Source organism: Rhinolophus sinicus, linkage group LG13, assembly GCF_036562045.2.
Source record: "Rhinolophus sinicus isolate RSC01 linkage group LG13, ASM3656204v1, whole genome shotgun sequence".
Classification (NCBI taxonomy): domain Eukaryota; kingdom Metazoa; phylum Chordata; class Mammalia; order Chiroptera; family Rhinolophidae; genus Rhinolophus; species Rhinolophus sinicus.
This window is the reverse complement of record NC_133762.1, coordinates 203484-215785: the sequence shown is the minus strand read 5'-3', so window position 1 is coordinate 215785 and position 12302 is coordinate 203484. Positions and strand designations below refer to the sequence as shown.

The 12302-nt window shown below is 50.7% G+C and overlaps 1 protein-coding gene across 4 annotated transcripts in view; it reads right to left on the bottom strand.

Moving 5' to 3' along the window:
• HERC2 (HECT and RLD domain containing E3 ubiquitin protein ligase 2) overlaps positions 1-12302 on the bottom strand; it is a 154051-nt gene that overhangs the window by 128576 nt on the left and 13173 nt on the right. For all 4 annotated transcript variants that reach the window (XM_019753190.2, XM_019753191.2, XM_019753192.2 and 1 more), the window contains exons 6-12: positions 9357-9457; positions 7867-8023; positions 5860-5970; positions 5177-5348; positions 3720-3893; positions 2250-2438; positions 723-874 (exon numbers count right to left, since the gene is read on the bottom strand). In XM_019753190.2, the coding sequence (XP_019608749.2) occupies positions 723-874; positions 2250-2438; positions 3720-3893; positions 5177-5348; positions 5860-5970; positions 7867-8023; positions 9357-9457 (1056 nt within the window). The remainder of the gene's footprint in view (positions 1-722; positions 875-2249; positions 2439-3719; positions 3894-5176; positions 5349-5859; positions 5971-7866; positions 8024-9356; positions 9458-12302) is intronic.

Sequence of the window (12302 nt, the reverse complement as noted above, 5' to 3'; positions counted from 1 at the left end):
TTTCACTGTCTGAACCCTCACAACACTGTCCAGTGGGAGAGTTCCTGCTGGACACCGCCACGCAGAGGCATCACGTTGCCTCCTCCGTGTGTCCGCCTCCCCCGCAGTGCGAGCAGGCCAGCCTCCCCCAACTGCAGCTGCCCACGCCCTGCTCACAGTGCCCCCGAGGGGGCCTGCACCTTCAAGTTCACCCTCGGATCAAGTTTTCTCCTCCAAACCCTACTCACAGCCACAACGTGCAAGAGGACTCCCGACCTCCACGGCAGCTCCCTTTTCACAACCTTACATTTTGTTGTATTTCTGGTGTCTCACAATAATCAAAAGCTCCCCCAGAAAAGAATATTAAGAAATATTGACCTTTATGCCTGAGAGAATGACAGTATGATTCATTTCGGAAAGGAGGACCTTATCTGATAGGGACACGCTGAAGTACCTGGGAAGGAAGGAACAGTAGTATAGGATTTGCTTCAGAAAGTGCTGTGGTCCAGGCGGCTTATGCAGGGGGAGCAAAAGCTGCAGGTGCAGAAGCTGGGTGAGACGCGCACGGAGGCTGCCGATGTCACCCCTGTGCTGTGGGCAGAGCTCCTCGGGCATCCCCCAGGGCCTGACACTCTGGACAGCCCTGTCCACCCTCGCCCTGCCTGTGGGCGCCTTTGCGCCCTATTTTGGCAAGAGCAACACAACAACAGAGAATGTCAGTTACGGTAGTGTGTTGTACGTACACAGTGTCCCCGTGGCCCAGCCGTCCGCCATCCCCACAGCCCCAGGAGTACACCTCTCCGGTGGCTGCCAAGGCCAGGTAGTGGTGACCGTCAGAATGGGCAGCAATTTTGACAATGTTTCTGGAGGCAAGACCCTGGACCAGCTGTGGGGCCTAAAAAGGTAAACAGAGGAAGACAGTTACTAGTGAGAAGTGCAAGTTAAACAGCCACAGCATGACTTGCTTCATTTCTGTAGCTCAGCCTAACAAGCCTGCACACACTGAAGCAACACGAGCGTCTGGCGGTTGCTGACCATGTGTGACTAGGGGGATGCATGAGTGGTCACCCACAGCTTGAGGGGACAAGCATGTCCCAACTGGCCACCATCCCCATGAGGCCTGCTCTCTCTTTGTCACCTGTTACTGCATGACCCCCAAAGTCAGATGGCTTTACACCTGCTAAGTCAGTTTACAGATAGGAATCACAGCTGTAGTGAGTGTCACGGCCAGGAGTCCTTGACCTTGGCAACTAACAAATTCTGCCTCGAATTCTTGACAAGGGTATGATTAAGATAATTAAGCATGATTGATAACACGAGGTGATCAAATAATAGGGAATGTTTCATTAAAAAATTTGTTATAGTAAAAGACACATTGCCATTAATCCCCCTCAAAATACTGCCCCTCGCTTTGAACACACTTATCCATCGTTCCTGCCACTTTCTGAGGCAGTTCTGGAAGTCCTCTTTTGTGTCTTTAGTTGCACTGTCATGGTCGCAATGATTTGATGTCCTGAATCATTTTGACTTTCGGGAAGAGCCAGAAGTTGCAGTTGCCAGATCACACACCAGAAGTGATGTGTGACACAGAACGTCGTCACGATGGAGGATGATTTATGGCTCACTTTAAAACACACCTTCATTCTACCATAGCTCACACCTGACTGACTGCATGGAACAAATTGAAACTTATCACACACTGTTACTAAGGTTTGACACGCTGCTTCCCATATTGAAGACCCCTGCCTTTCCATTGGATGGCACTAGGCAGCAGCACTCACTGTATTTTTTTATCACAATGGAAAGACATCGTGTCACACATCGCTTCTTTGTATAAGGCAATTTCTGTCAAATAAAAATATTACGGTGTGTCCCCATCCACCGTATTCACTTGATCTGGACCCGTGCGACTTCTGGCTCTTCCCCAAAGTCAAAATGACGATGAAAAGTAAACGTTTTGAATCAATTCACAACTCTGAGGCAGCCACGACAGTGCAACTAAAGAAAGTCACAAAAGAGGACTTCCAGAACTGCTTCAGAAAGTGGTAAGAATGATGGATAAGTGTGTTCAAAGCGAGGGGAAGTATTTTGAAGGGGACTAAGGGCAATGTGTCTTACTGTAATAAGTTTTTTCTTTAATCAGTCACCATATTGTCTGATCACTGTTGTATACAATGAACAGCTGCTCAGAAACCTTCGGAAACCAAACGACCTGAAGACGACCCAGGCTGCCAGCACCACAGCCGCCTCCCGCCCACCGCAACACCCACCAGCGTGTCGCTGTTGTAGGCCTGTGTGTACACACGGCCGGTCCGCGACAGGATCAGGAAGCGCTTCTCGGCACAGGCGATCTGCGTGACCCCCAGGTTGGCGAGGCCCTCACACTGGACTGGGCCAATCACGTTAGCGTAGTACTTCCACCCTATGAGCCCCCAGCCTATGACCTCCTGCAGTGAGCCCTGTAAGATAACAAAGCAGTGAATACTTTATTACAGCAGCAAGGAAGTGTCTTTCTTAGTCAAATAAAGGCAGAGCAAGTAAAGAAAGGAGTTGACCCAAAACACCGAGACAAGTCCTAACATTCCCTATCACCTCCGCTGACAGGTAAGACAGTGACTGAACGGCTTGCCTTTCCACAGAGTCTCACCGACAGAGCCCGTGAGAAAGCAGAACAACGAGGCCTTAAACATACTGAGAAATATCAGGTGACCGTTCTGTGCCACAGCAGGCAGAGACCTGAAAGCCTAGGCATAGGCAGGGAGACGAGTGTCCCTCCGGCTGGAGGGGGTGACAGGGGCCATGCCACATGCGAGCAGTTTGGTGTGATCAGCTAATGTGTCACCCACGCCACGTAAATCACTGCGGGCACACGCACAGCGCACGAATGGACCAGCTGGTCATCGTGGCACTATCTGGGAGCAAACTTCCAACAGCACAAGTGCCCAGCAACAGATGGCTGCTTAAAAACTCAGGACACAGCCACACATGGAGCCCCGAGCTGCTGTAAAGCCAATGACAACACAGCCCCGCTCACTGAGACAGAGCGCTTTGCAGGACACACGGCTCAGTGAAAGCACTGCAACAGGCCACCGCTAAAGTGTCATCCCAGACAGCACCGCAAAGGCACGAGACAGAGAAGTGAGAAGCAGCAGAAAGGAAGGTGGACGGTGAGGGTGTGAGAAAAGGAATGGACAATGTGGCTTTGCATTTAATTTTGGTTTTTGAACCATGTTCATGTTACTTATTTGGGGAAAAGTGACTGTTAAAAGAAATAAAGACTCTTCATATTAAAAATAAAGTTAGAAAAACCTGGATTCAAAACCAGGGCGGTCTGCGTGACCTCAGCAAAGGGCAGTTTTCCCTGGGTGCCATGGGGCAATGTGGTGCTGAGCAGGTGTAACTAGGGAGGGCCTTGGCATGTCCTTAGTGTGTCACCACCGCTCTGAGCGTCACCAGCAGACGGCCCCGCTCAGGGCTCCATGTGCAGACAGGCGCTGAGCTTCCAAGGAAGGCTGGGGCGTGAGACACACTGTGAGCATGCGCCTCCTGAACCTGGGACTGGGATGGTGGGTGGGTCTGTAACCCGTGGGCACTCAGCTGACCATCACACCTAAAGCTGTGCAGACGTTGTCTGGAGTCAGGCCACTCAACCCGCACAGAGAACGTGTCCCAGAAGGCACGGAGCAGACCGGCATGGCACCACCTGGGGCCCACAGAGGTCCGCCCCACCGATGACATACCTTGTGGGATGTGGGCGAGCTGCAGAGTGGCGGCATGCAGGGGGTGGCCAGGCGGTCCAGGTGAGCCATGATGACCACCGCGGTCTGCCGCAAGTCGATGGCGAGCTCACTGTCTTCAGGAAGAGTGAGGTACCTCAGGAAACTCTCGTTGGGGCTCAGAGGGCCGGACAGAAGCTGCAGAGGAAGTAAACAAACATGTTCAGGGACGGGAAAAGTCAAGTAACACATTGCCTTTAGGAGGCTTCCTGTTCTGGTGTTCAGTTGCACATTACCTGTCACCTGCTCCTTTGGCCATCAATGGTTAAGTGTCACAATGCACTGACACTGTCCCCTGCTCCACGCTTACACACTCGCTGCGTGACTGCACCCTCCACAGGGCCAGTGGCAGCCCAGCCACCCCGCAGGTTCACCGCCCACAGACCTTGGAAGCGCGGGGAGTAAGCTTTCTGGGCACACAGCAATGCCCCTGTGCCCGGCTTTGAAAACTCAAACAAACACCACTTATGTCAATGCAAATGCTGCACACTCCGGAGCAAGCCAGATTTCATTTGACATCATTAGTTCTAATTCTCGGACAGGCAGAACAGCCTTGTTGTCACCAAAGAATTCCACGTAATAGAAAACTTAGGCTAAAACATTATAATGGAGCAGCTATGTCTCTGCAGAAGAGACCTGCAAACCCAACCTGTGCCTCTAAAAAGCAGCAGTCCTAAGGGTTCAGATGCAGGCCAGGCTCGGCCACCAGGCTCGGCTTCCTGGGACGACTCAGGGGTGCCACACACACAGGGCTGACACAGTCAGCCACAGTCTCAGTGTGCTGTTCCTAATATTTATTTAGAAGAGCGCGTGTCTGACGACACGCCCACGTAACTGCTGCTCGCTGGCCTGTATTCTCCACAAATGGCACATGGCGAACCCAGAGGATAAAGACCTAGCCGCCCCTGTGCAGGGTCAGAACGAGCAGGCGGACCACATGGGAACGCCATGTGTGTGTCCATGTGCACAGTGAAACCTCACGGGGCAGCCCCTCCTCGAAGCACCCCTCCTTAGCACTGCAGGGGCCCATCTTCCTGCCTCCACTGGCTGGTTCCCTTGTAGAGGTGAACATGGCCTCTTTATACCCTCCGAGTCTCCTACCCTCACTCCCCTGTCACATCCCATGCCTCCCACCCACCTGCCCCATGCCTGCCCCATGTCCCCCATGCCTCCCCCATGCCCCCCCATGCCCGCCCCACACCCCTCAACTGCCTGCCCATCTGCCATGTGCCCCCCATGCCTCCCCAACACCCGCCCCACCCCTGCCCCACACTGAGCTCACTGCTAAAATCATCAGATACACCCTCCCCACTCCAGACCACCACCCCACGTGTGCTCTGGTCCTGTGTATAAAAATCTAACTCTTAGGATAACTGAAAAAAGAGAGCAACTTAAATGCAAAGCCTGGGGCTGACACTTACGTGAGTGTCACTCTCTGTGTGAGGGGCGTCTTTCCCACAGCTCATGCTCTGAAATCGATGCAGCAAAGGGAGGAGGGGGGCGCTAGTGCCCTGGGCGGAGCGCTCATTGTCCGCCTCCTGGGCCCCACTGTCCCACAGCTGAAGCAACAACAGGACGGCAGATAACATTTGGCTGAAAGAGAAAGTACCTTTACTCTCTAGTCAAAACACATTACCTTTTTTTGCCACAATCTGTCAAAAATAAAAGCAGACAGCTAAGTAAAATCGAAGAAATACTTTTGATTGGAAAGGAAAGCCAAATAATGTTATCAAAACTCTTAGCGGTAAAATCACTGAATCCACACCAACATTTTAGCACACGACATTCACCTTCTGTGGATATGAAATACAGAACCACTTAAGAAGCTCAAAACAGCACTTTCTACAGGAATGTCTGGGACATTACATTAATGGAATAAAAATAATTATTTTAAGAAAACTAAGAAAAAAAGAACATTTCCTAGACTGTTAGAAAGTTGAACACAGAAAAGGAAGTGAAGAAAAGCTAAGTGTGCCCAGGTTTAAAAGAAAACAGTGACCTGGGACGCAGTGTTTGATGACAGAACACTGCATGTTTGCCACAGGCCCAGAGGATTGGGTGAGAAGCCACAAAACCACGACCCTCTGGCCCGCAGCACTCTCACCTGAGCGTGCCTCTCTGCACAGCCAGCTCTAAGAGGATGGCCAGGGCCAGACGCTGGTCCTGTAGGGGGACGCCTCCTGGCCCTTTGCTCCCCGGCGGCCCATGCACATCCCTGAAATGACAGCAGTGGGGCAGGAACAAAGCGACGTCAGTGGTGAAGGACTGCATGCTACACACGACACTATAATGTCATCTGAACTATATTCTCTCATGGAGAAATGCATTTAATATTTAGAATTCACATTTCTGAGACTTGCTACTAAAATTCAGGGATTTCAAAGTGCACAATTAACTTGTAAAGATATCTTTTCATTAAAAGTATCCATTCAAACATTAAGATTACATTAGAAGACATACTCCAAGTTTCTGTACCACAAAATCATTTGGATCATTATTCAGATGACTAGAAGGAAATGTATAGATCTATTTCCAGTCTTAGTGGCACGGAAGTTGTTAGAGGATTGACATTCCTCTGTTGAACCGGAGAAGGGCCAGCTCTACAACCACTGAGAATCTACAGGCAGAATGTCCATGCTCATTTTTATCTCTGATCAGAGAAAGAATTTTAACTTTTCCTTGTTCTCCGATCATAAATAACAAGTCTTTTCAACCCAAGATGGGGAAGGGAAGGTCTTCCAACATGACCGTTACATTTGAATTTTTGCAATTAATTCCCAGCCTATTTTCAGGGATCCACTATACCTAGTGGCGGTGTTTTCACCAGCAGCCCAGGGAGCCAAATTCTCATCCCATTGGCACCGAGACCACAGGTGTCCCTGCTTGCTGGAAGGGACATGGCAGTGACCTCTAGCTATGGGAATGAGAAGAGACTTACTTTTCCTCTGAGTATGTCTGCGCTGCTGAATTTTGTATGAGTATATGCGTGTTCTTTAAACTTAAAAACCATTAGCAAAAATACATAGCACCCAGGGCGACTGGATGGCTCAGTTGGTTAGAGCACGAGCTCTCAACAACAAGGCTGCCAATTCAATTCCCGCATGGGATGGTGGGCTGTGCCCCCAGGAACTAAGATTGAAAACAGTGATTGGGCTTGGAGCTGAGCTGCGCCCTCCACAACTAGATTGAGGGACAATGACTTGGAGCTGATGGGCCCTGGAGAAACACACTATCCTCCAATATTCCCCAATAAAATTAAAATATATATATATATAGCACCCAAGCCCAGAGTTCATGGTCTTCCTTACAATGATTCACATTCAAAACAAAAATTTTTTTTTTAACAGGATTTTATTGGGGAACAGTGTGTACTTCCAGGACTTCCCCCCCCCCCCCAAGTCAAGTTGTTGTCCTTTCAATCTTAGTTGTGGAGGGCATAGTTCAGCTTCAGGTCCAGTTGCCGTTGCTAGTTGCAGGGGGTGCAGCCCACCATCCCTTGCAGGAGTCAAACCGGCAACCGTGTGGTTGAGAGGACACACTCCAACTGAGCCATCTGGGAGCTCAGTGGCAGCTCAGCTCAAGGTGCCATGTTCAATCTTAGTTGCAGGGGGCGCTGCCCACCATCCCTTGCGGGACTCAAGGAGTTGAACCGGCAACCTTGTGGTTGAGAGCCCACTGGCCCATGTGGGCAGCGAACCGGCAGACTTTGGAGTTAGGAGCACGGAGCTCTAACCGCCTGAGGCACCAGGCCGGCCCCCATGCTGTCAATTAAGACAACACACATCAGTCCAATGGTGGCACCCACATTCTCATTGATAGGCACATAACTGGTGCTCAAACCCTTCAGGAATGACTGATCCCCAAGACAAAATGTCTGAGATTAATTAGAAACACATCTCTCACTTTCCGTCCCACTTGCTATGACAGCTCCCTGGGTCCGATCAGAGTACCAGAAGTCAAACTTTGAAAAGCTGAGACCAAGCTCTGGAATCAGAAGGTGCTACAAACACGCCCACACCAACCACTGAGGCTCTCAGCTCTAGTAAAGGTCAGTGCAAGCCGGAGCCTGTGGGAACCATGCAGCAGTGAGGTGTGGGAGGAGAGGACTCACCCCGTGACGACGGCCCTGAGGAATCTGGTGGCTCTCTCCACCACCTCCAGCCACACAGAGGACACTGCGCTGTCATCAAAAAGCGAGGCCTCGGGCAGAGCTCTCAGCGCCTCCAGGGACTCCTGCAACAGCTCGCTGCACAGGTCCGCATCCTCCCCTGGGCACACGAGCACATCAGTGAGCACCACCTACTCCATGGGCAGCATTGTCCCCACTCTCCGGGCCGTCCACTGCTCAGCGTGAGGATGCCACTGCCACAAGGGCTGCCTCTCTTCCCTCTCAATAAGACAATCAAGAACTCGAGGGACTGCAACAGGACACAGTGGTCCCAGAGCCAATTCTTTCTTTGGAGACGCTACGTGAGCACATCGGACCTCCCGTTCCCCTAGGAGATAAATCTATACTGAGGCACTGCAGTGAGTGACTTTTACCTATTTTTCTTTGGAAAAAAGCATAAACCGGATAAGTCAAACAGATTCTGAAACCTATCGTTTACAAACAAGAAACATGAGGTACAGGCAGCACGTGGAACCAGCCCAGGGGCTGGTGGGCACAGGTCAGCCGCCAGGCCCATGTCACTGACGGCCGGGCCCACGTCCCCGACTGCTGGGCCCACTACCTGACCGCCAGGCTGACGTCCCTGACGGCCGGGCCCACTGCCTGACGGCCAGGCCCACTGCCTGACAGCCGGGCCCACTGCCTGATGGCGTGCCCACTACCTGACCACCAGGCTGACGTCCCTGACGGTCGGGCCCTCTACCTGACAGCCGGTCCCACGGCCTGAAGGCCGTGCCCACTACCTGACCACCAGGCTGACATCCTTGACGGCCGTGCCCACCGCCTGACAGCCGGGCCCACTACCTGACGGCCGTGCCCACCGCCTGACGGCCGTGCCCACTACCTGACCACCAAGCTGACGTCCCTGACGGCCGGGCCCACTGCCTGACGGCCGTGCCCACCACCTGACGGCCGTGCCCACCGCCTGATGGCCGTGCCCACTACCTGACCACCAAGCTGACGTCCCTGACGGCCGGGCCCACTGCCTGACGGCCAGGCCCACTGCCTGACAGCCGGGCCCACTGCCTGATGGCGTGCCCACTACCTGACCACCAGGCTGACGTCCCTGACGGTCGGGCCCTCTACCTGACAGCCGGTCCCACGGCCTGAAGGCCGTGCCCACTACCTGACCACCAGGCTGACATCCTTGACGGCCGTGCCCACCGCCTGACGGCCGGGCCCACTACCTGACGGCCGTGCCCACCGCCTGACGGCCGGGCCCACTACCTGACGGCCGTGCCCACCGCCTGACGGCCGGGCCCACTACCTGACGGCCGTGCCCACCGCCTGATGGCCGTGCCCACTACCTGACCACCAAGCTGACGTCCCTGACGGCCGGACCCACCGCCTGACAGCCGTGACCACTACCTGACCACCAGGCTGACGTCCCTGACCACCAGACCCACGTACTCTCGACCACCAGGCTCACATACCTGACCGCCAGGCCCGGCGCAGGAACGCAAAGGCGAAAGACAGGGCTGCCCGGGATCCGACTCTCGCAAGTCCTTCCACTCCTTTGCCAGAAGGCCGGGAACTGCGGACAATACATATGGGGGTGACAACCGGTCAGTCATGGGATGTACTAATGCTAAAATCAAACCAATGATATGGAAGGATTCGCACCAAATTGTGGTCGGTGGGTTTTTTAGATGGTAGGATCACAAGTGACTTTTAGTCTCATTTTTTAAAAACTTTTACCAAATGTCCTTTCTAAAGGAAAAGTTGTCTCTTTTAGGAAAAAAAACAAAAACACATTACAAAGAATTTTAAATGACTTACAAGTGCACTCATGAGATCATCTCAGGGCACTGAGGTTATTGGTGGGGGAGGATGGGAAACAGGTCAATACAGAAATGGGGGGATGAAACCTCAGGTGGTAGAGAAGGCAGGTGAGGGGTGAGGGGCATGTGGGGCACTCTGCGCAATGTCCGAGACCCTGCACCCAGGCTGGACTGTTTGTTCTGGACCTTTCCCTTCTCAGGCCAACGTGACTGCTGAGTTCGGAGCCCACGTACTGGTCCTATTCTCTTCCACCCTCACCATGCTGAGGTTCCCTCTCCTGAACTCAGTGCTTATCACTGTCATGTCTCCTTTGAAGCTCGTTACTACTTATGTATGTTAATTTAAGAAGACATGGTTTCATTTTGCATATTACGAAACTATACAGTTTTCTATGAAAATCATCCTAAACTAGAAACAAAAACTAGAACACAAACATGCATGTACCATATAAACTCAGTTACACATAGCAAGTAATTTTATTTTCAACTTTGTATTGTTGTATGCTTCTCTAACTATTCTCCAAATTTACTATAATCTGTTTTCATAATCAGGAAGAAATGCTATTAAAAATGGGTAATGATAAGGAATGATCTCCCCAAGATACAAGGTCACGTTCCAGGAGCAGTGAAGGACACCACAGCGGCAGCTGCAGGCACATGTCTGTGATGCCGAACAGACCCCTCCCCAGGGTCTCCGAGGAGAAACAAGACACTGTAGTTAAGGACCGCCCCAAGGAGGTGCCTGGGAGAAAGAAACAAAGAGGCTGACACTTTGTTTCTAAATGAGAAGTAAACATTATAAGACACAGATGTGTAACAAGATACTAGTCTTCAGGACAGAAACACAGGTTTAGTGTTCAGAGGAGGTGGGAGGCGCCCCTGAGCAAGCCACTGAAGAGAAGCAGAAGCTGGGCCCCCTCAGTCCTGAATCTGTACAGTGTGAGAACTGCTACATCTGCAACAAGTGGCTCAGCAGCTAGTTCCACAAAAAAGTGAGCCCACCACTGCCCAATAAATGAAGAAATGAGGAAATCTGCACAAATTTAGGACATGTCACTACACAGCTAATAGAATGGCTAAAGTGAAAAGGTGACAAAAGCAAAGGGGCGAGAAGGATGTAGAGAAATGGGTCCCTCACACGTGGCTGGTGACTGTGTGAGGTGGTACAGCTACTGTGGAAAAGAACGGCAGTGTCTTTCAGGCCCAAACACAATGCCCTCCAGGGCATTCATTCCAGAGAAATGAAACAGGTTCACACAGAAACCTGTCCATGAAGATTCACAGCAGCTCTATTCATAATACTCAAAAACTGTGACTGGTCATCTCAAGGTTACCCTCCCACGGGTGAAGGCACATCCACACCATGGACCCCACTCGGCAGTGCCGACACATGCAAGCACTTGGAGGGGTCTCCAGGGAATGCTGCTGAGTGAAAAAACGCACCATACATGTTACATGACAGACCTGGGGACCACAGTAGTGGTGGCCAGGGTTCACGGCAGGGGAAGGGCAAAGGAGGTGGGTGCAGCTAGAAAAGGGTCCTGTCCTGTACCCCGACTGTGGCAGTAGTGACAGAAATCCACACTTGTGATAAAATTGCATGGAAATACACACAAAGCTTAGCGTACAACACCACTGGGGATTTTAGCAGACCAGTAACTGAATCAAAGCCACTGTCCTATTTGTGACACTGCAAGTGGCCTCCTTGGGGGAGAGGCAGAAGATATAAGGACTCTGCACCATTTCTTACAACTACATACGAATACACAAGTATCTCCAAATAAATGTTTTTAAGTTTAGAAATTTCCTCTATTTAATGAAAAGTAGATTTCAATAAATCCATCAACCCTTATGTCACCTCAACAGAAAGATAAGCGGGGCTGCCCACCACTTCTGCAATCTTAGGGAATTCAGTTTGACTCAACAAATATGCAGAATGCCTAGAGAAGCCCCAAATCTACCACCCAGTGACTGTCACAGTCAAGGAGGAAAGGGCTAGGCTGTCATCACACGGTGTCACTTGGTTCAATTTTTCTTAGAACTACTGCTCCGATGCATGATATGTAATGTGATTTCAATGAGATTTCAACAGAAAAAAAACAAGGAACTATGCTACACTTGGCACATCTTATCTCTGAGACGCACAATAACAAGGCTTTTCCTCCCCTGCTTCTTTCTGCCTTCTGTACTTGCCAGGTGCTCTATCGGGAGTAAAAGTCAATATTACAATCAAATAAAACAAACTTTTCAACTACATAAAATATGAATTCTATCTGGACATCTTTTAGTCTAGCCTTCTGAGAACAAAAGTCTAGTAGACAGCTATACTTTGGAAAAACAGACTTTTACACAGCCTTAAGTATTATAATGACTGTTAGTTAATGCCTCTGAGAAAATCTGCTGATGTATACTGATATGTTAAAAGTCACATGCCTGAAAGCATCTCTTATAATAAGAGTAAGAAAATCATATTAGGAAGAAAACAATGAAGCATCTAAACTAGTTAGGCACTAAGTATTACAATCTGACTATTCCCTATCCATTAGCAAAACAAAACAGATACAATGATCAGATACCATTGCCAAATCTAGACATGTC